This window comes from Nomascus leucogenys, chromosome 20, assembly GCF_006542625.1.
Source record: "Nomascus leucogenys isolate Asia chromosome 20, Asia_NLE_v1, whole genome shotgun sequence".
In the NCBI taxonomy this organism is placed as follows: Eukaryota; Metazoa; Chordata; class Mammalia; order Primates; family Hylobatidae; genus Nomascus; species Nomascus leucogenys.
Window position 1 is genome coordinate 49,869,049 of NC_044400.1, and position 25,088 is coordinate 49,894,136.

Consider the following 25,088-nt stretch of genomic DNA (forward strand, 5'->3'; position numbering starts at 1 on the left):
TTTTACTGGGAAACTCCAGCCTCGAATAGGTGACAGCAATCAGATCTGGAGCCCTTCTTTCCTTCAAAGCAAAACCTCCAAGTAGGAGGAAGGAGTCAAAAGCAGTCACAACCCAAGCTAGCATCAATAAGCAAAATCTGGTGTGACTTCAGATGCACGCACACATGCAAAAAATATTCTCTCCACTCCCTTCCACCTAAAAAACCTTTGAGAGTTTTTTTGAAACTTGTCTTGTTTCTGCCAAAGTACAATTATGTACAGCGTGAACTGAATTTACTTGAATATTTTGTGAAAGGAGAAAGGCTGAGGCACAACTTAAAAGAGATTTAATGGTGAATCATTATTCTTTTCAGCCACACATTTTCAAATATAGTGTTCATTTTCAGATCATTTTCAAAAGATTATATGGAATAAGAAGTATCTCCAGGACCCTTCCTATCTTACAAACCTCATCATCTTTCTGTGCCCTCACATGCGCTCTGACCATCGCAGCCTTCCTTCAAGTCCTTGACTTGAAATGCGTGCCCATCTCGGAGTCTTGGAACTTGCTGTGTCTCCCACTTGGATGCTCTCCTGGCCATACAGGAAGGTTCTGGCCTCTGGTTGCTCCTCAGCCCAGTAGTCCCCTCCACAGTGAGGTCTTCCCTAGCTATCCCACCTACCAACTCACACCACCAATTCTGTCCATCTTCTAATGCTAATTTATTTTCTTCCTTGGCACTTCTCACTTTCCTCCTCACATTTTTGGTCCATAAAATGCAAGTTCTATTTATATATACGCATTCACTCATGTTTGTTGAGCATCTAACTTATGCCTGACACCATTCTAGGTACTTGTGATTTGGCAGTGAACAAAAAATGTTCCCCATCTTCACAGAGCTTACCTTCTAGTTATGGAAGAGAGGGTTTTTCTACAAGAAATGTACAAATGAAGAAATACATGTAAAAAGGGAGAAATGATTTAGAGGAAAAAAAATAGGGCAGATTAAACAGGATTAGGAATGTCAGGTTGTAGGGGTAAGAGTAGATTGCAACGTTAGAGTCAGGGTAAACCACAGAGACAAGGTGAAGTTTCAGCAAAGAAGTGAAGGAGGTAAGGGTAACAGACATGCATGTATCTGATGGAAGAACATTCCAGCAAGGGGTATCACTAACACAAAGACCTAAAGCAGAAGCAGGTGTGGCATATTCCAAAAACTCAAGAGGGTCACTGTGATTGAATAAGTGAGGAGGAGAGTAGAACAGAGAACGCCTTGGAGTCAGTGAGGGCCAAGTTCACACAGAGCCTTTATTCTGATGGAAGGTGGGAGCCACTGAAGGGTTTGGAGCAGAGGCATGAGATGATTTGACTGGTGCTTGAAGGCAGTAGTTCCCAACTATTTTGCCACCAGGAACCAGTTTCCTAGAAGACCATTTTTCCATGTTGGAAGGATGGTTTTGGGATGATTCAGGCAAGTTACATTTATTGTGCTCTTTATTTCTATTATTATTATATTGTAATATATAATCAAATAATTATATACCATAATGTAGAATCAGTGGGAGCCTTGAGCTTGTTTTCCTGCAACTAGAAGGTCCCATCTGGGGGTGATGGGAGACAGTAACAGATCATCAGGCATTAGATTCTTGTAAGAAGCACACAACCTAGATCCCTGGCAGGTGCATTTCACAATAGGGTTTGCACTCCTACAAGGATCAAATGCCACCACTGATCTGATAGGAAGCAGAGCTCAGGCAGTAATGCAAGCAATGCAGAGTGGCTGTAAATACAGATGAAGCATTGCTCACTTGCCCAACGTTCACCTCCTTGTTCCTAATGGTAGCAGGCCACGAACTGCTACCATTTCATGGCCGGGGGATTGGGGACCCCCGCTTTAAGGGATAACTCTGCCTCTCAGTTGAAAACATGCTATAAAGAAGAAAGGGAAGAATAAGACCCTACATACCAGGACACCACTATACGTTGAGCCTTTGGGATACACTGTTTGTTGAATTAATTAATTATGAATGAATGAACTGCAGAGGCTCAAGAATAAGAGACACAGAGATCCTCACAAGTATGAAGTAAAAAGTGATATGTCTTCTCATCTTTATGAATCGGACACAGTATATTAACATCACACTTTATAATTATGTGTGTGGTTCTATGCCTATATACATATATGAAAATATTTACTGCTTGTTCTCTGCGAAGCACTTTTAATTTTGACAAATACCTTCACCTATTTTATGCTACATGTATAAATATCCACATAGTGTCATGTTCATTAATGCCAAGCTACTGCTATATTAGGCTACTTCCATTTCCTGAAAAATAGCACATTCTAATACTGCTTAGTTGAGGTGAATTTTTTAAATTCTGATGAAATAAGTCTCATCTTCAAAAATAAACGTCATAGTTTCAATTCCCATTTAGTTATACTAGTTTGAAAAGAAAAAAGTTTCCACAGCCACAGATTCTTTTTCAACCTGACAAACTTATTTCTGAAGACTTTGGGCACAAGAAAGGGCTCAGAGAGTGAATCTGGAAAGCCCTATACGAACCCATCTGGGATAAAAAGAAAGCACAGATGGTCTATTGGCAGTAGATTCATCTATGAAAGACAGCAGACGTTTAAATGTACTATTTTTAAACATGCCAATATAGTTTCAGGATTATCAATTTCAAGGTTGAGTAACTGTAAGGTTTGCAGAAATTATCTTGTTCATCTAGTTAGTCACAAATATTTATCAAGTATGTACTATCTGTCCGCACTAGCAACAGAGAGTTGAGCTGGACAGTGTCTGCGCCTGCGCGGTTTGTTGCATGCATTCTCAATTTTGATAATGTCACCCTTGGGGAGAGAAAATTCGTCCTTGGGTGAGACACAAAAAGGCTTACTCTTTTAGATGTATAAAACACAGATAAATATATAGTACATAAACAGACACACAGTATATCTGTGGTCATAAAACTTCACGAGGAGGGGTGATTAGAAAAAAAAATATTTCAGAAAAAAGACTCCCTGAAAAGCCATTACAGCAATAACGGAAGGAAACAAGCAAGTGGTTGTCATGAAATATGGTAACTACAGTGATAAGGAAAGTACAAAATGCTGTAGCTCCATATACCAGGAACACTTAACCTGGTACAAAGGAGGAGTGAGGGAAGGCTTCCTTGGAGAGGTTGCACTTAAGCACCGATGTGAAAGAGGTTCAGTAAGAATTACTCAGGCATGGCGCGGTGGCTCACGCTTGTAATCCCAGCACTTTGGGAGGCCGAGGCAGGCGGATCACGAGGTCAGGAGATCGAGACCATCCTGGCTAACACGGTGAAACCCCGTCTCTACTAAAAATACAAAAAAATTAGCCGGGCGTGGTGGCGGGCGCCTGTAGTCCCAGCTACTCGGAGAGGCTGAGGCAGGAGAATGGCGTGAACACGGGAGGCGGAGCTTGCAGTGAGCCGAGATCGCGCCACGGCACTCCAGCCTGGACAACAGAGCGAGACTCCGTCTCAAAAAAAAAAAAAAAAAAAAAAAAGAATTACTCAGGCACATAGGTAAGCAATGGTGTGTTAGAAGCAAAACAGAGAAGAAGCTGATGCAAAAGTACTGCACAATCGTAAACACAGAATTTTACTGAGGAAAATCTATACAAACCCCTGAATTATCCATGTTGGCTAATTCGGCTTGACTAATTTGCCTACTTTTATAAAGTCAGGCAAGAGAGAAAACACTAATAAGTGAAAGCTGAATTCCTATCACATTTTTGGACTTCATGTCTGTCCTCTCTGACATAAGGGCCTTTCTTTCCATGGTTCTGCCGTCATCTCCGTAAGGCCCTTACCACCTCTTGCCAGATAATTCCAACCAGCCCTGGCTTGTCTCCCTTTCATCCTCTCACGGCAGCAGAGCAGCATGGGGCTCTCTGGAAGTAATGTGCCAGCTGATCTGCCTGGAGAGCAGCCCTTATGTACCTCTCTCCACTCCCGATCTTCATGTTGATCCACATCGATGCCTTAGCCTGCCAGTTAAGAGTTTGTAGAATCAGGCTCTAAACTACGGAACAGAGAGAATTTGAGTATTCCTTCAAGTCAATAGTTCTTAAACTTTTAGAGTCTGGAGAAAGCCATAGACGTCCCCTTATTCACTAAGTCATAGATATTTAGGGTGCCTACTATGTCCCAGGCACTGTTCTAATCACAGAAGGAACCTGGACAGAATAGACACGATCCTTCATTCATGGAGTTTGCTTTTTAAAGAAGCAAAGGAAAATAGAAAATATATGAACAAATAAATCTAAAAATATCAATGATGAATCTTAGGAAGTAAATCGAGAAAGGGTAACAAGTTTAAAAAGTGACTTCAGATTAGGAGATATGGGAATAAGAATAACAAGTGACATCTGAGCTGAGCCCTGAATGATAAAGAAGCAGCTATGGGACTATCTCGGAAAAGTACCACATGCATAGGTAACGGCCGTATGGTGCAAAGTCTTATGGTGGAAATGAAAATGCACAGAAGAGGCCGGGCGTAGTGGCTCACGCCTGTAATCCCGCCACTTTGGGAGGCCGAGGCAGGCGGATCACGAGGTCAGGAGATCGAGACCATCCTGGCTAAGGTGGTGAAACCCTGTCTCTACTAAAAATACAAAAAATTAGCCAGGCGTGGGGGTGGACACCTGTAGTCCCAGCTACTCGGGAGGCTGAGGCAGGAGAACGGCGTGAACCCAGGAGGCGTAGCTTGCAGTGAGCCAAGATCACGCCACTGCACTCCAGCCTGGGCAACAGAGCAAGACTCCATCTCAAAAAAAAAAAAAAAAAAAAAGAAGAAGAAGAAAATGCACAGAAGCAAAACTGATAGTCGATGTACACCAGATTAGCTATACTGTCATCAAAGTATCATTTTCAGTATCAATGGCTTAATGAATTCCTCTACTTATGCATGCTTCCCAGGGACCCCGGGATCTCCCCAAAAACAGCAAGTAAAGTTAATGTCGCCAGGAGCCTATTCCTCTCTACTGAGGTCTGCTTTCAAGTTCACTGGTTGGTGTCTAGGTCATATCATTTGTTAAATATTTCTAATATTATCTCTATACTAAAGCATAGCACAGACATCATACAACGTCAAAGGTGAACCTGGATGCCCTAAAATCCATCTTGTATCTTTGACTAATAATCCTAGCTTTATGTGCTAACAAAGTGACAGCATAATAGCCATTCAACACACAGGAAGCAGATTTCTTGGGTCTGAATTTTAGCTCCGCCATTTACTTAGCCATGAGAACCTGGGCAAGTTGCCTAAAATTTCTGTGCCTCAGTCTCCCATAAAATAAGAACAATTATGTATCATAGGATTTTTGTGAGAGTTTAGTGATACAATGCATGCAAAGTATTTGAAAGGCCTTTGGCATATTAGACATTATTACAATGGTTATTACACAACTTGTGAATTCCTGCTAAGCTATGCTTACCACCCCAGTCAAATGCATTATATTTTCTCCCCCTAACTTGCCTTTTTTCTTCATTTCCACTGGCTGAATTTCCACCAACTTACAAAGCTCAGATAAAATGCCACAAACACCACAAAACTTCTACTAGTCACAGATTGTAGAAAAGCCATTTCCCTTCTCTGAACAACTATTAGTACCATCTAGTACCAACTATTAGTACCACTGTTTATATCACCTAAATATAACTTCAATCACTTACTATCTTACAGTGTAATTTTGTGTATTGTTTTGTGTACTTATTCACTGGATTATAAATTCATTTAAAGAAGCACTATTCCATAGACATATAATTTGAGATACATATGTAATTTAAAATATTCTATTAATAGTAACTATATAAAATGTTAAAAAAATAAAAGAGGAAGTTAATTTTTATATATTTTACATAACCTAATATAACTAAAATATTAATTTACCATGTAGTCTATATAAACAAATTATTAGTGAGATAGTTTATGTATTATTTGTACTGAGTCTTTGAAATGCAGTGTGTATCTTAAACGTACTGCCCATCACAGTTTAGACTAGCCATATTTCAAGTGTTCCATAGCCACATATGGGCAGTAGTGACCATTCAGAACAGCACAGCTTTAGGGCATGTATTATCCTTTACGGCTCCGTATTTATCACAAAGCCTAGCACAGCACATCCCCTATTTCAGAAGTTCAACATTAATATTTGCTAAATTACTTTAATGATTTATTTTAAATCAGTACAAAATCTAACCGCATGGAAAACACATTTCTGCTAGTCATAGACAAAAAATATAAACCTGGGAAAATGATTTTAGCTTTCTTTAAAGAATAAGAAGTTTGTTTTTACCTCAAGATTAATGAAGTAAATTTTTCGGTTATATTTCTTATTAAAAAGGTAGTTTAGATTCACCAAGTCCTGTTTCACTGAAAGAAACTGTAATATACAGCAATAAAATGTATTTATTTGTGTGTTTGACATGTTCAAAGAAATAATTTAATCCTACTTTCTGACATGAGTAAGAATTTTAGGCAAACATAACTCATGAAACAAACATGCAGAATCTGGTAAGTTTCAGTGTAAATATTTTGAGGTCATTTTTCTCTTCACCATGACTTTTCCTTAAAATGATGTGCTCTGAAATGTATTTTTTCATAAATGATTTTCCAGTGACTCAGAGGCAGTTACAGAAAATGAATGACATTATTTTCATAGTTAGCAACAACGTGCTGTGGGGACCAGACCAATCTGAAGCATTCTTGTTAGAAAGGCTGATATGAACAAAAGGAGAAATCCTAACATGTTTTCTAATACTCTAAAATTGGACCTACCTACTCCTTCTTTATTACCTCTATTCTTACCTTTTCTTTTAACTGTATGTGTCTCTATGACTGCAAAACTGATTGTGTTACAGAATTATAAATAATTAACAAAATGTAGTAATTAGAAAAGTAAAAGAACTCACCTTTGGCAATTTCAATGGTAATTTGAAAATTGGCAACTGAGAATGGGTTTCATTAATGACAAGAGATTGATTCAAGTTGGGGACTATCTTTCCTTTAGGTACTTTATAAACGACAATGGTGCCTTTGTAATGAGGGCAGCTATAGTTTCCAAATTCGTCCACTTCTTTGATTTGGAGTTCCAGCCTAGGTTTTCTTTGCAAGTGAAAAATAAGTGTGTAGTCTTTTCCATAATCCTTCCCGTTGCCTAAATAGAAGTAAAATGTATTTATTACCATTAAGTTATCTCACTTTGGGAGGCCAAGGCGGGCGGATCACGAGGTCAGGAGATCGAGACCATCCTGGCTAACACGGTGAAACTCTGTCTCTACTAAAAATACAAAAAATTAGCCAGGCGTGGTGGCAGGAGCCTGTAGTCCCAGCTACTCGGGAGGCTGAGACAGGAGAATGGCGTGAACCTGGGAGGTGGTGCTTACAGTGAGCGGAGATTGCGCCACTGCACTCCAGCCTGGGCGCTAGAAGGAGACTCCGTCTCAAACAAACAAACAAAGTGTCACTTTGTGTTACTTAATTTTAAAAAATCCAAATAATTATTTTATTTTAAAAATACGATTAAAACTTTTGTGTATCATTATCTTTTGTCAAAACATAACCTGACAAAGGAGCAATAGGCAGAGACCATGTAGATTACTCAAAAGATTTCTCATCGGTTGTTGGGCCAGGTGCTCTCTGGCTGCTTCTAAATCAAATAATCTTTAGCTTTTCTTTCTCTATTCCATTTTGATATAACCAGAAACTACTTGAAATATTCAGCTTTTGCAGCATTTAGAAAATTATTTTCACCTGTTGAGAATTATCTTTTTCCTTTCGCCTAACTATTCATACAGTGACCTCACAATAGACATTCCAGAACTGCACTCTCCTATAACATGTGGCAATTTAAGTTTAAATGAAAATTAATGAACAGTAAATAAAACTAAATTTAACTCCTCAGTCAGTCTACCCACATTTAAAAGTCTCAATGACAGCATAGGCATAATGGCTGCCGTAATGAACAGCACAGATATAAAACATTTCCACAAGTGTGGAATTGGGAAGTGTTGATCTAGAACTTTCAGGTGTAATAGTTATTGAATTTGTGTTACTGAAATTTCTATGAAAACCTGACAGATTCTCCTAAAATCATAATACATAAATGTTTTAACAACTCCTTACTGAAAATTCTAGAGCTTTTGTGAACATAACCTTTCACTTATTGGGGTTTTATCATGACAATCAGGATATTTCACCTTGTTATTTCAACAGTAGAATAAACACTACCATGTTTCCTAAGGCAATATATGTCTACATCAAAATTTGTAAAATTTGTAGGAAGCTATAATGTAGCACTTAAGATAATATGTCTTGAATGTATAGATCTAGGTTCAAGTGCAGCCTCTATAATTTGTGTATTCTGTAATATTTATCTGTTAATGTTTTTCCATTGCTTTTCATATCTCTGAGCTTAGAGCCTGAGCTTCCCTCAGCTTCCTTACCCTTAAAACAGGAGAAATAAAGCTTAACTCCTAGGATTGTTTAGGAAATGAAATGAGAAAATATGGATAAAATAATTGTCATAGGACCTGGCACACAGTAGGTGCTCAATAAATCACAGCAATGATAGCAACTGATAAGAGGCAGGATTCTTCCACTATTTGGAATTTGCAAGCAAAAAACCAAAAAACTCAGATTGTTTAAAGAAATGTCAAGATGAAGCTTTTTTTTTTTCCTTTTTTTTTTGAGACTGAGCCTCACTCTGTCACCTGGGCTGGAATGACACAGCTCCACAGTGGCACAATCCCAGCTCACTAAAACCTCCACCTCTCAAGCTCAAGCTATCCTCCCACCTTAGCCTCCCAAGCAGCTGGGACTATAGATGTGGGCCACTGCGCCAGGCTAATTTCTTTTTTTTTTCTTTTTTTTTTTTTTTTTTGTAGAGACGTGGTTTCACCATGTTGCCCAGGCTGGTCTTGAACTCTCCTGAAGGCAAGCAATCCACCCTCCTCGGCCTCCCAAAGTGCTGGGATTACAGGCATGAGCCACCGCACCTGGCCAAGATTTAGCTTTCATGTCTACATGGAAACTTCCTTCGGCTACTGTAAGCCAGTATAGAGTTGACTGCCCAGAGTTCTCCCTCATGGAAAACTTTCCATTTTGCCCAGTGAACAAAGACTTCAGTGAGAGATTTAGATGATACCATGACCCTTCTCCCGGTCCTGACTGCTTGAGGTCATTTTGGTGATTTTTCTAAAGCTCAGTTAAATCTAGAAATAGAGTAACTTCAGATTACAGATGGTGTAGGAGTAGATCCCTTTGCAAAAGTTTGTGTTTGAGAGGCAACCTGGCTACATGGAAAAAAAAACAAAACAGATTCCTAGGAGATGAATGACTAGCCAGGGTTTGTCTTCTTTTTTTTTTTTTTTTTTTTTGAGACGGAGTCTCACTGCCTCCCAGGCTGGAGTGTAGTGGCGCAATCTCGGCTCACTCCAAGCTCCACCTCCCGGGTTCACACCATTCTCCTGCCTCAGCATCCTGAGTAGCTGGGACTACAGGCGCCAGCCACCACGCCCAGCTAATTTTTTGTATTTTTAGTAAAGATGGGGTTTCACCGTGTTAGCCAGTATGGTCTCGCTCTCCTGACCTCATGATCCACCCGCCTCAGCCTCCCAAGGGTTTGTCTTCTTAAGAGTATCTCACTTTGGTTAAAAAAAAAAAAGTAGATTTGGGGTCATTTAAATGTTATCTAAATAGTAAATTAGGTAAATTGGGGTTTCCAGATCACTGGAGTAACATCTGGCTAACTTCTGTTTCCATACTACTAGAGTGCTACCAAGAAAAATTTTACTACTTTGGTCCCTGTGGAATACCCATTAGTAAATTTCCCCTTCTATACCTTGAAAGACATTAAACTCTCTGCCGGGGGCACAATTATTCATAAGAAATGATTTATACAGAAGATATAAGGGTTGAGGGTGAGGCATAGCCACATTGGTTCAATTGAGACCTAAAATGTATACCAATTTTTAAAACTAAAGATCTCTAGGGCAACTCTCTAAAGATCACATTTATATATGAAGTAGGGATGAAATTATTGAAGATTTACTATTAGTAAATAGCATAATCTTCATTTTGTAAACAGAAACCATTATGTAATTGTTTAAAGTTGGAGTTTCATTGTTGTTAAGGCATAATAATATATTTTAAAGACTCCTGGTCCCTGAACAAAAAATAAATCCAAAAAAAGAGAAGCAGCATGGGCGGCAGCGAGACTCTGTCTCAAAAAAAAAAAAAAAAAAAAAAAAAAAAAGAGAGAGAAGCAGCATGAAGAAACTGCACTACTCTGATTTTTTTTTTCCTCCCTCACTGGCATATTTAAAGGAGAAATAAAAGAAAAACTCATTCATTCCATGCCCAAAGTGTAAAATCAACCACTAGTTTACCTTTTGAGAATCTTTTTCTTCTTCTCAATATCTTACGTATATAGTCTCCTAGAAGTGTCTTGAAATAGTAGCTATTTAGTAAACACTAGTCATGTAAAAAGTTCCAGAATTTACTTATATTTTGTGGATTACCTGCTGTCCCTTATAGCAATATATTTTCTTCTCAATAATGGGCATTAAATATTTTTCATTGACGACATAGAAAATACAAATGTAAGAATAAATGTTTTTGCTTAGAAAAGTCAGATAAAGAAAAAATTGAAAGGGCTAGCAGTCCGGGAAACCAGAAAAACCCTGTGAGAACCAATGGCTCAGTGTATTTCTATATTCTAACCCATTCCCCACCAGCTCTACCTCTAAGCCATGCCATCTTTTGCCTGGTTTACAGCAATTAAACAGTAACTGGTCTCCCTGCTTCTCCTCTTGCTCTAAAGCCTATTCTCAACACAGTTATGATCTAACTCAGATCACTTCTCTGTTGAAAACCCTTCATGTTTCCCCAAATCACTCAGCAGAAAAGGTAGTCTTTCCAATGGCCTACAAGGCATGATCAGTTCTCACCTCATCTCCCACAACCTGTGCTCACTCCCTCTGATCCAGCCATCTCAGGCTCCCCCTGTTCCTCACATACACACAAGGCTAGTTTCCACCTAGTTCACTGGCACTGGCAATCCCTCTGCCTGGGATAAACTCCCCTGAGATAGGATTATGGCTTGCTTCCTCACCCTCTTAGAGACTTTTTTTTTTTAATGTCACCTTTCCAGAAAGGTCTTCCCTGAGATAAAACTGTGAGCCTGCTACACCCTTTAAGATCCCCCTATCCTTTCCCTGCTTTATTCTTCTATAATTCAGTTTTCAGTCCAAATTAAGCTATGCATTTTATTTACTTATTTGCTTATTCTCTGTCTTTCTTCATTAGACTTTAATATACATAAGGTCAACAAACTTTTGTTAAGCAAATTAAAGAATGGTTATTATATAGGTGTAGAGATACATGTAGAGATACATCCTATAGAATATCTAGAAAAATCCCTTCCCTGGGCCAAATGGCATTCAGGGCAACTTTAAAAGATAGACCTCACAGGGCATTACTACATGTTATGGATGATGCCATGGTGTCATTATATAAAATCATATTAAAACACTTTCTGGCACTTTCTGGATTTTGTGTGCAGTGGGGGCTTGGATATCATGCGATAATCCAAGTGCTAGACTTACAACTCTAACCTAGCGAATGAAAGCTTGCTGTAGCTTGTTTCCAGAAGAATGCCAAAAACCATCATAAAAACCAAAAGACGCACCTATCCATCTTCCTTCCTATTAGAGATAGAAATATAGTCCATGTCCTATGACCTTCACTGAAAAATCATTCATATTCTCTATAAGTGAATAGAGAGATTTTGGCATTTCTCAAAGGGCAGTAATCTAAATTTATTAATTAAAGTTTTAAATACTTTTAATTGCACTTAATACCATAATTTTTTTTTTCTAAACTTTAGTCTTCATTTCTTTCAACGAATACTGAGTTTATTCTAACTGTCAGGCTCTGCTCTAGGTGCTGGGGACTGAATGCTGCCCTCCAATAGGACGGAGACTGAATGCTGCCCACCAACAGGACAGCGCCTCCATGGATGGGGCTGTGGTAGGAGAAACTGGCATTGATCAAACAATTAAATGAAAAAAATAGAAAATTGCAAGTGACAAAGGCCACAAAAGAGAAAAGGAGGATCTGCAAGAGTATAATACAACTATTAAAAAATAAAATAAGGTCTGACATAATCAGGAAGGAGAGAGAAAGCTTCTCAGAACATGATCGTTGAGGTGAGATCTGAAGATACAGCAGGAGAGAACTGGGGGTGAGGGTGGGGGTGGGGAGGGCGAGGAGAACCCTCCATGCAGAGAATCTCTAGCTTTATCTCTTTGAGATTCACAGAGACTGCTTTAGGCCCTGATAAAAGGATGGATCAATGCTTTTACCAGGATGAGGTACCAATTGTTTACTGAGTATCTTGTCCCTCTTAGGCATAGAAAAACCCAGTGAGGCTCCAGATCTGAGCCTGTGTCCCTAGGAAAAGCAAACCCAGGATCTGGGTATCCTGCCTGCTCATTTTCCTTGAATGAAGATGAACTCCTCCCCATCCCTTATAGGGAGGAATTGCACAGGTGCCGGCTGCCTTGGACGCTCTTGGTTTAGCACGTGCTCCCCAGTCTCCACAACAGGCAGTGGAATATTCAGTACCACTGCATGTGAGTAGAACAGTAATGCACTCCTATTTAGGGTAGTTGGTAAACACAGCTGCTGTCCACAGTATTACAAGAAAATCATTTGCATCATTCGTTTGGGTGGGACCCTTCTGGTTAGTACTATGTCTCATTAGAGAGATTTCTCCAGGGTGGATGCTGTGGTTTCTGCTCCGGAAGCCAAGTAGGAAGGGGCCTCTTCCACCCTTCCTTCCTCTCCCTCCTCTCTCTTCCCTGCCCCCTTCTCTGCCATCTTTGTCACTTGCTCACTAAGTCCCATCAGCTGGCTCAGATGCTGAGATCCTGTATGTGAGAGTAGAATAGACACTTAAAATTGGGACACTTTAGGTCTCACTTATTCCTGAGATATCAAAAAAGCGGGGAGGGCAGCATCAGCTTCAAGCCTTGTCCCTTTTTTGAAGCAAAAAAGAACCAATGAAGCTTAGAGCTATTTCCTGAATCAGAGAGAAAATAGGCATAATAAAATTAAATGGGATCCATATTAATTTATAAATAAACGGAGCACATCCCTTCAAGTAAAGTACGTAGAAAGCCTCCTGGAACAGAAATCTTCATAAAACCTGTCCTGAATTTTCCCTCTCACCTCATTTTTACACACAAACCTGTTAGATTCTATTCCACCACAGGGCAAGCAGTTAGAAAGAGGAAGGTGTTGGCTTAATGAAAAAGAAATTGTTGTGATGGCAACTCTTTCAAAGACGTTTGCTCTCTATTCCCACACAGCTGTTTTCTCTTCTTGTTCTTTTTCTTCCTTTTCTCTTTCTCTTCATCTCTTTCCTTTGACCCCTTTGGTCTCAACTATTCTTTCACTTCTCTAATCTCTCCTGCCACCTTTCGTATTCATCCTGCTTGCCTTCCTCATCACTGTCATGTAATCATTCATTCACTACACACTTATCAAAAGCACTTGCATATTCATTGCAGCACTATTTACAATAGCAAAGTCATGGAATCAACTTAGGTGCCCATCAATGGTGGACTGGATAAAGAAAATGTGGTACATATACACCATGGAATATCATGCAGCCACAAAAAAGAACAAAATCATGTCCTTTGCAACAAAATGGATGCAACTAGAAGCCATTATCCTAAGCAAATTAATGCAGAAACAGAAAACCTAATACTGCATGTTCTTATAAGTGGGAGCTAAACCTTAGGTGCACATGGACATGAAGATGGCAACAATAGAAACTGGAGACTACAAGGGCTGAAAAACTCATTGTTGAAATCATTCTGTAGATATAAATCTATCAAACATTGTACAGAAAAAATGAAGATTATAGTTTATCAGTCAACGATATTTCTTCAGTGTATTTGATTAAAGTGTACAATAACTGGTAATACATTACTGGTATCAATGTTTAGTTGGGTTGATATAAAAAATAAAGCATTTTGTAAAGAAATAAAAAGCTTTGGATATACCAGTTCCTATGTTAGGCTCGGAGGATGTGTTAATAAGGAAGACATGGTCATTGCCCTCATGAAGTTTTCATTCCGGTGAAGGGTAAAGGACATAGCATAACTATACGAACAAAAAGTAAATAAATTAATTAAATAATTTCAAATTGTGGTAAGATTTAGGGTGAAAACAAAAATAGCACTAGAGAAATATGAGAAAAGAAGTAAGCAAGGTATGTCATTTAGGCGATCTCGGCTCACTGCAACCTGCAACCTCCGCCTCCCGGGTTCAAGCGATTCTCCTGCCACAGCCTCCCAGTAGCTGGGATTACAGGTACCCGCCACCACACCTGACTAATATTTTGTGTGTGTGTGTTGTGTGTATTTTGAATAGAAACGAGGTTTCACCATGTTGGCCAGGCTGGTCTCAAACACCTGACCTCAAGTGATTTGCCTGCCTCAGCCTCCCAAAGTGCTGGGATTACAGGCATGAGCCACACACCCAGCCTAGATCAATTATTCTTAATTTCTTTTTTGCCACAGACTCCTTTAGAGTTTGGTGAAAACTGTCCATTGATTCTCAGAATAGTCTTTGAAAAATATAAAATAAAATACATGGAATTAAAAATATGGCAATTATACTGAAATATAGATCTATTCACACATCTTTTGGGAGTCCACTGACCCCCAGGTTAGATTCTTTGTAAAACATCTTAAAGAGTTTGGATATTATTTTAGATAGAATAGGAGGTAAAAATCCGGTTGTAATCACTGGTATAATATAGTATGATTTATGTTTTTAAATGATCACTCTTATTACCACATGGTAATTGATTTCATATGGCCAATAATGGAAGCACTTAGAAGGCAACTTTACTGCTGTAGGAGAGAGATAATCCTAGCTTGGACTCAGACAGTAACTGTGGAGAAGGCTATTTCTAAAAACTGTCACTTAGAATCTTCCCATAAAGGAACATGCATTCCCTAAGTAGAGAATAAAGAAATGGGAACGGAAAAAGTATAATAAATAAGTCTTTTTCTCTTCCTACTTCCTAAAGTCTCTCGTCAATCCTCTGAAGGTTTCCTTAGTAACACAAGTTTAGCAAACTCTTCTGAAGAGCTTGTGGCTTATAGCCCATAAAATGTATAAAAATATTTCTTTATACTTACTTGAAGCAAATATGTTTCCAGTAAACCTTAAAAGAAGTTGTTCTCCTTCTCGAACTTGGAAATGACGAGATGGCTCTGAAGGTCCCCCAAACCCTTCCAAGCGCAGGTCCTTAAGCACCTGGCTTAAATCTTTGGAAGGCACCACTAAAATAGCTATTCTATGTGGATTGTCCTTCTGGTGAGACAGTACTATGCAGGCAGTGGTGCTGAGCATGGCTTCCTCTAAAGATTTCACAAAAGTAACCAAATGACTATTGTCCATGGTGGAAGAGAGGTGAAGTACAATAAACCTGCATGGAAGAAAGAGGTGAGACCCGAGGGAAAAATGCAGCATCAAGAACATCACTGATATCTAGTAACACCCAAGAAAAGAGCCATATCAAACACATGTCTTTTAAAATCAAGTATTCTCAAAGACAACAGGTTAGATTCATTAATGATTGTAAAGAAACTCTTGGCCATCAAGAAACCGGCTCAGGCTGGGCACAGTGGCTCACGCCACTTGGGAGGCGTCCCAGCACTTTGGGAGGCCGTGGAGGGTGGATCGCTTGAGCCCTGAAGTTCAACACCAGCCTGGGCAACATGGCAAAACTCAATCTCTATAAAAAAAGAAAGAAATAAAAAAGAAACCAGCTCAAATCAAAATAAATTCTAAAACATGTTCTTAAACGAAGAAGTCATACAGTCTCAGCTCAGCTCTAAACATGGCAGCATATTTTAAGTGATATTTTAATTAGAATTACAAAAGAGCATATTTAAAATATAGAAGAGAAAGATGAGCACAATAATTTATTGACTTTCCATAGGATGCAGAATATATACCATAATTAAATGGGGATTAAAATATGCATCTCTGTGTAGGTGGGAAGGATTGTTAGGACGGACCTTGGTAGGAATTGCATTGTGTCTCACCCTCCCCGCACACATACACATTCATATGTTGAAGTACTATCCCCTAGTACCTCAGAATGGGACCTTATTTGGAGATAGGGACTTTACAGAAGTAATCAGGTTAAGGTGAGGTCATTAGGGTCTTCTCTAATCCAGTATGACTGATGTCATAAAAGAGGGAAATTTCAACACATAGAGATGCACACAGAGAAAATACCCTGAGACCATGAAGATGGCCATCTACAAGCCAAGAAGAGAGGCCTGGGCAGATGCTTCCCTCACAGCCCTTGGAAGGAACAAACCGTGCTAGCACCTTGATTTTGTACTTCTGGACTCCAGAACTGTGAAACAATAAGTTTCTGTTGTTTAAGCCACCAGTGTGTCATACATTGTTAGAGCATGCTTAACAAACTAATACAGACCTCTTTCCCTGGACTGGGCTACCCATTCTCAAATTCTTCTTCAGTGATTTGGCCTAAAAAAGGCCCTCACCCAGAGCAGCCCTACATCCATAGACAAGGACTGACCAATGTAGGAATGTAAGGCCAGCCGCCTTGGTACTCGCACTGCAGTGCTCCCCGGAGGGTGTCAGGCTACAGAAATACTTCATCTGAAACCATCGTGTTTTCCATCTTCCTCCTTTGCCCTACAGGATTCACCCAAGAGCTCTCTTTCAATAAATCACTTGCTTTTCATCTCAGACTCTATTCCTAGGAAACCGGATTCAAGACAATCATAAATGTAAAACTTCCCATTATGAAATAAAAGCTATCTTTAGATATATGATCACCTGTCTCTATGAGTGGCTACTCTTAATGAACCTTAAATCTGTCTAAAATTCTTCTCATAATGGGCTGTCTAGAAAACATGGAAATGAGAAAGCAAAATGAGGGCACTGAAGTAACAAATTCCGCTTGTCTATACATAGTTATGAGATATGCATAATATGAACAGTTAATTACTATCTCCATGGTATTTCAGAAATGAAGGTGCTATTTTAAAACTATTTTGGAGTTAGCAGAAACCTGTAGTTATGAGTGCTTTCCAAAAGTACTTGTTTAACTATCATAAATGAAATTACAGATAGCATATCCATGTCAATTCTGGCTTGCATTTTAAGTATCCTTTAAAGAATGGTTAATATTTCTATTTGAAGAATAAAAATTTAATCTTACTATTCCATTTCTATAAACACCAATTATGACCATCAGAAAGAGTATCATCAACTTTGATTGTTTTTGATTGTATTACCTCTCCAAATGTTCATACAATTCAACTGATACCAAGCCGCTCTGTATGGTTTTCACAACAACATCATCAAGCCCACACCAACCACTGTCTTGGCTTCTGAATCCCAGTAATTTCAAACATTCACTGGCATTTTTCCCAGGTTTTCTTACGGAGGTACTTTTTGTCCTATATAATGGTAACAGAAGAGATATTGGTACAATTTACGTGGTATAAATCTTATTTAATGCATTCATTCTTTCATTGTGAATGATCTAATAACAATTCATTAAGTACATACTATGTGCCAGGAATTATGCTTTGCACCAGGAATACAGAGATCAAACTATGTAACCCTTGTCCTACAGAAGCACGTAGTAACACAGTAGTATCTGATTACAGCACAAGGTGACTTTTGTGATAATTAAGAAACATACAGGGTGGTTTAGGAGCAGAAGCAAGAGGTTCGGGAAGCTTGCAAAGTGAAAATGCTAATATTTGAGATGAGCTTTGGAGAATGACAAGCTTTTTACAACTGGCAAAACAGATTTAAGAGAGTACCCAAAAACATTAATAAACTTGCTGATGTAAACCCAGATGCTCTAGAATAGCAGAGTGGTTGTATAGCAAAAAAGGGAAGAGCACAAACCCAAGAGCAAAACTGCCCAGTTTCAAAGCCTGGGTGACTCTGCCTCTTATGAACTGTATGACCATGGGCAAATTATTTGATTTCTCTGAATCTGTTTTCTTACCTATCATATGATAATCATAATAGTACTGATACGGTTTGGCTGTGCCCCCATCCAAATCTCATTTTGAACTGTAGCTTCCATAATTCCCACGTGTTGTGAGAGGGACCTGGTAGGAGATAATTGAATCATGGGGGCAGTTTCCTCCCATACTCTTCTCGTGGTAGTGAATAAGTCTCATGAGATATGATGGTTTTATAAGGGGTCTCTCCTTTCGCTTGGCTCTCATCCTCTCTTGCCTTCTGCCATGTAAGACATGCCTTTCACCTTCCACCAGGATTGTGAGGTTTCTCCAGCCACATGGAACCGTGAGTCCATTAAACCTCTTTTTCTTTATAAATTATCCAGTCTTGGGTATGTCTTTATCAGTGGCATGAAAATGGACTAATACAAGTACCAACATCATGGGATTAAAGGAATTAATATTTGTAAAGCACTTATAATTGTAGTGAGCATAAGTAGTATTAATATTCTAACCCTACTTTCTACTGTAGACACAGCTAATTTGCTTTCTTGTACAATTTTCCTTCTTGTGTAGCCTGCCCCACCCAAAGGCCCTGAAGAAATTGGCTGTATGTACCATGTGATATTTTTCCCCAACCACAGTTCATGTGACTAACAGTATACCAATTTCCAACAGCCAGCCAATTTGATTCTCTTTCTTTGGAATTTGACTAAGTGGCCCATGGACTGTAACTTGTCACAGTCCTGTTTCTGTGTACCTTGGTCAATAAAAATTAATAAGCAGAAAGATTATTCAGAAAGGAAAAATAGATGCTAAGAGAGAAATGGAGAAAAATTAAAAGAGGATCCATATAGTCCTAGAGATGGAGAATGCAGAGGTTCACTATTGTAGCCTCACAATAAACTCTTTTCTTGAATTCGTTTAGGTGAACATCTGTTCCCTACAACTAAAGGAAGAAAAGTCCCTAATACTGAAACATCTTTGGGGAAAAATATTTAGTCTAATGATGCTACCTACACTCCACAAAGAAACAGAGCCATGGTATATGAATGGAGACCAGAATGTGAATTTCATATCTTATTTGTGAAGTGAACTAGAGTTACAGGCTTAAAAACCAACTTACTTTCACAGGTTGACCTGTCCTATGACCCATAGATTCAGATTAGAAACTGAACTTGATTTAAAATGTCTACTCTGAAAACTTCTTACTCTGTATTGGTTACTTCACGGGATCAGCTAGATTAAAATTAGGAGCTTGGGGGGAAAATAGCATTTACTTTTATGCTGTTGGGTTATAACCACACATATGGTAAATTCTGTAACCCTTGGAAGTTAATAATTTATTCACACAAGAAGTTACACTCTTACTGAATCCAGAATATTGGTCATTTACTAGAAATTGACTTCAATGTAATTTTTTTCTGATAGCATTCATTCACTTTTTTTTCTGTCAAAAACCTAAATTATCTGTGAAGACCGACAGGCTCCCAAGGGTAGTGGGGCTGTCCCTACTCCCAAGACCACTGGGTATATAACCTAAACCAAATAGTGCATTGGTCATTCATTAGTGCTGCTCACCAGAATATCCAATTTCACCCTGATCTGAATACATGACAGGGTAACACTTCCTGGCCTCTGTGGTTGAGTGGGGCCAAGTGACTAGTTCCAGTAAATGATGTAAATGAAAAAAATATGTGTCACTTTGAGGCCAAGCACTTAATTGCTAATATGGGTCTATCCAAAGTTCTTTCTTCTGCCACTTTGATAGCAACCGAACAGTGGCTGTTCTATCTAGAATGAGGATGACCAAGAAGCAGCCTACCTTTGATGGCCATGACAGATGCAAAGATTGTCATTTAAGCCCTTGGGATTTGAGAGTTTTGCTATCATGCCATAACCCAGGCTAATCTGCGCTATATCTGTCTTCTGGTTCCAGTGATCCATTCAGTGATGGGTTTGTGACAGATCTGGAGTGAGAATCAGGCCCTGGACTTTTATGCATATTCATAGGGAAAAAGCTTCCTCTTTTCCACTGAACTTGGACTTATAAAGATGTAGCTATGTTGCCAGAATGAGGAACAAACATGTCAGAGAATGGAATTGGCACAGAGGAAAGCAGATAGAGATGAAGAAGAGAGACTAGGTTCTTCCTGGTTGAGGAATAAATATATAGATAGATACATCCTCAGATTTTTAATTTACATATATCAAAAATTCTTTTTTGCTTAAACACTTTGGATTGGCTTTCCTATCACTTAAATCAAAAGAGTCCTTAATGATATAAAGATTAAACTTAACCTTTAATAGGCACAGTCCACATTCAAATTAAATAATCTGATTGTATACTTGTGTTTCTCAGCTGGTAACAGCTCTGCAACTAAACTATTTCCTTAATATATGCTATTAGCAAAGTTTGACAACTAGTATTGTCTGACAGTGAATAGCACTTGATCAAACTCCATAAAAGGCAACATGCTAACACAGTGATAGTTCCAAAAATAGTAAAGATTTATTTTTTAAATGTGTTTATTTTAAAATGACCAATTTTGCTTGGGACTCACCCAGACAGTACTAATCTCTCTGAGGCTACTGATTAAAATGTCATGCTACTGTATCTGTGGAAAAAAAAATATATAATACAGGATTTGACAAACATTCAAACCATCAAAATTCTCATTCTATATTGTATTTTACTTTCAGGATATTTTCTTTGTGATATTCATGATGCATAGATATTTAAACATGAATGTCACCAATGTTTTGAGGTTAACTTTTTCTCAGAAAAGTATAATTTAGTCATTAAAGTATCAATTTTAAATAGTGTGCTGTATTCAAAAAACTTCAAATATTTTCCCACTTTAAGTTATTCATGTTGATTATAAAATTCATTTAAAATGGAAAAGTAAAGGGAAGAAGAAAGTCCACATAGCCACATTGCCTGAAGTCGAATATTATAAAATATTGATAAATTTCTGGTAGTTTTTATTTCTACATGGATTGTTATTTGTCTTTAAAGTGGTGAAATATTTGACATATTTTAAAACATGTCATATTTATGTTAATATTATGTCATAAATATTGCCATATTTATGTCAATATTTGACATATTTTATGACAAACTATGTACCTTAATTTTACCATTTGTAATCGGTGTAATCATTGTTGGATATCAATTCAAATGACCTGAGTGCCTACCACACAGCTGAGAGAAACGTTCTTTCCTGATGTGACTGTACATTCTGACTGTAGGTCCATTTACCCTTTGAGATTTACCCAGTTCAAGGTGTCACAGTTACAATTATTGTACAGAGAAAAAGACCCTACATAATCTAAGTAGTCCTCAGTCTTCATGTATGGTCCCATTCTCTTTTGCTTTGCTGATGTTGCTGCCTCACTGCTATTGAAAATGGAAGATCCTCCATGATCTGATGCAATGCCCTCATTTGGTGTATTTACCTACATGTGCCACTATTCTGGCAATAGTTTTTAAGGTGAGGAAAAACAAGAAAACTCTCTCTCCACTGTTACGCTATGTGTGATTCACTTATTCCACCCTGAGCTTGAGCTCCCGATGACACTGTACCTTAGTGGACCCACGCACCCTGGCCCCCAACATGCCCACACAGTAATTTTTTCAAAGAAATTTTCACAGTGCTAGAATTGTCTTATATTTTATTCAGTTTCTGGACAAAAATGAGCCTAGGTCATCCTAGGATGAAATTTAGTCATCCATTCAAATTTCTTTCTCTATTATGCTATGTTTTCTTGCCAGCTGAGAGCAGAATATCCACTTAAACCCAACAGAAACGTTTCAATAATGTTGCACCTCAGAAAAAAAAAAAAAAGGAGTGATGACTTCAATCTCTTTCATCTCAGGAGGTTCTGTTCACTCTGTAGATTTGCCTGTCTATCCCTATGGATGATAAGATTCACATACCAAGGAGTATACAGACAAGTAGATGCATTGGCTAAGACTCTTTGGGGTACAGGTAACAGAAACCCAAATCCATTTTACTTAGTTATAAGTGAATTATTATAGTAATCCTTGATTGTTAATGGGGCAAACAGACAAATATGGAGAGTCTCAGATAAAAACTCTATCTGGAATTGGAACATCATCTTTATCTAATTACTTCTCTGCATCTTTCCTTTTTTATCTATTACTATTAATGATCTTTTTTTTTCCAGCAGCAGAAATCATGGCTGTTGACAACTCCTGAGTTTTATATCCTAAGATACGAGCTACCCCCCAAATTACCCTTTTTATTAGGCATCAGGGAATTATGATCAGCCTTTTGTAGGTCAAGTGTTTAATTATATGTGGGGATATTAATGAACATAGAAGCTCCCATTGCATCTGCATGGATAGAAAGGGCAATTTGCAGAAATTATAGTACAGTTCCCAAAATACAAGGTATCTAGCAGGGAAAGCAATATACCCTCCAGCCTGCATTTTCTCAAGCCTAACAGTGCACAATTACATCTTTCCCAGTTAAATGGCCTAAATACCACATAAACGATATTCAAAAGATTTTTCACAAGATTAAAAAATCTGCTCCAATGCACCTTAATATTTTGTTTCTGTGACTGGGAAATAGACACTATTGGGAATTTTTCAAGGATAGTTTCTTTTTTATTTAAAAACTAAATTATTTCTCACTTGGCATTCCAATTCACAGGGAACCTTATTTTCTTAAGGAAAACAGTATATATGAATTAAAAATACTTCTAAGTACACTACCTCCAAGTTTAACACATGAAACAAATCTTATTTTCTCAGTAAACATTTACTTCAATGTTTCACTGAAACAATTTTACTCTATTAAATGAGATTTGCCTGTGTTGACAATACAGGACTCATTGAGAAGCACAAAGGAAAATGTAGTATGTGTGATTTCATTATCTATAAAATTATCATTTCCTTCTTAGGTAGACTCTAAAATATTATAAATTTAATACACAAAATCCAGAAGTATAGATAACAAATTTAGAATAACAAATTTGGAATAATCTCTAGTGTAAAACAACTAGATCTTGATAAATGTGCTTTTGGATACGTATTTTTTTGGCTTGCATACTTTCAAAAGAATTTTTTGATACAAATTCTTTTGAAATTTTCCAAACTCCTCTCCAAATAAAATGTGTGAAGTCAGGGTTGCAGCTAAGGGAGCAACCAGGCAGGAATGAGGGGATTACTAAGATGGCAAACACCTTTCCTGTAATGTAGATGCAGGAGCATCAAACTGTAAGCAATAATCAAGTGAGCAGAACATGACACTGTCAGTCCTTGGGATCACAGCCATGTGGGAAAGGTGAACTTGAGACCTTCACCAAGACTCTCAAGAAGGCTAATGTAGCCCCAGGTAAGTAGCAGATGGTTCTCAGCAGAGGTGCGAACAAATGCCACCTTGAGGAAAGCAACTCCATTATGCCTGAAGAAACCCCATGTCTGCATGCTCACAAGCAAAAGTTCTCAAACAAATTAGAAGCTAAATACCATGGATGACAGAAATAAACACTCCCAAAGACTTCAGATGTTAGAATTAGCAGATTTAAGATGAAAACAACTATATATGAAAAGTTTAATGAAGGACAGTATCCCAAAAATAAGCAGGCAGGAAGAAGGAAGAAACTCTAAAGATAATTAGGGAGATTTAAATAAGGGCCAAGTAGAATTTTTTTTTTTTTAGACAGGGTCTCACTCTGTCACCCAGGCTGGAGTGTAGTGGCATGATCTCAGCTCACTGCAGCCTCAATCTCCTGGGCTCTCACCTCAGCCTCCCCAGTAGCTGGGAAAATATAACTTTAAGAAATAAAAAATAAAATTGTCTAAAAACAAAACTCAAATAACAGATTAAAAGTACATTTTTAAGGTATGCGTTATTTTTGCCATTTCAAACTGGAATGTGAATAAATTGCACAGAATATGGCACATAGAGACAGGGAGATGGAAAACACAAGGGAAGTAAAACAATAGGGAATTTAAAAAGAGGTAGTCATATATACATCTATTTGGAAACTCAGAAGGACAGTGCATACAATGGAAAGGTGCCAGCATTTGATTAGAAAGCACATAAGAACTTTTCAGAAATGTGAAAAGGCATACATCCACTTATTCAGGAAGCACAATATATTGTATTCAGAAAAGTTTAAAATTTGTATCTAGACACATCATAGATAGATGCAAAACACCAAATGCAAAGAAAAGATCTTGAAAGCAGCAGGAAAATAAAGCAGATCACCCATATAGTTATGAAAATTACATCCACTGCAGTCTTCAGAACAGCAATAAAGAGTGACATAATATCTCCAAAGAAGTGGAAAAAAATCATTTTCACTTTAGCATCTTATAGCAAATGTGGTAGGTGGTCTCCAAAGATGAACCCTAGTGAACTGTGCTCTCTCCCAAACAAACCAGAGTGACTCAACTTTAATCTGTAGAGTGCTGCCAGAGAAGAAGAAGAAAATGTATCAGGACAAATATAAATATATGTGATCAAACAGAGAATTAAATAAAAGCAAAGGAATGATTGAAAATTTCACAATAGTGGTTAAATTTGGTGGGGATGAATGACTGTCATGAGGACAAAGGGGATGGAATGAAGTGGGGCAAGTAAGGAGATGCATAATTTTATCGATAATGATCAATTTACTGTTTGATATTAGCTTTACCAGTTGTCCATTTCATTATGTGGTATGACTTACATATATTTTATAAATATTCTCGGGTATAAATCGTATATTACATTTGAACAACTTAATCTTAAAAACAATTGCATTGTGTAGGAAATGTCGTTTTTCATGGACAAAAACCATTTTCCTGTCTAACTCTCTAAAATATTGATTGCATAGTAAGGAATAAGCTCCTATTTAATATTTTCCCAATTTACTGCTGTGAGAAATCTTTTCTGGCTCATAATTAAATGATTCTCATCTTTTCCCTAGAAATCATTCAGACATAAAGGAATATAACACAATAAAGACCTTTCATTCTTAATATTCAGACTATGCTTTGGCCTCG

At 38.0% G+C, this 25,088-nt stretch overlaps 1 protein-coding gene across 2 annotated transcripts in view; it reads right to left on the minus strand.

The window, feature by feature from the left end:
• DTHD1 (death domain containing 1) overlaps nt 1-25,088 on the minus strand; it is a 67,509-nt gene that overhangs the window by 24,492 nt on the left and 17,929 nt on the right. For both annotated transcript variants that reach the window (XM_030800993.1, XM_012499657.2), the window contains 3 exons: nt 17,378-17,542; nt 15,236-15,525; nt 6,929-7,173 (listed from right to left, as the gene is read on the minus strand). In XM_030800993.1, coding sequence (XP_030656853.1) covers nt 6,929-7,173; nt 15,236-15,525; nt 17,378-17,542 — 700 coding nt within the window. The remainder of the gene's footprint in view (nt 1-6,928; nt 7,174-15,235; nt 15,526-17,377; nt 17,543-25,088) is intronic.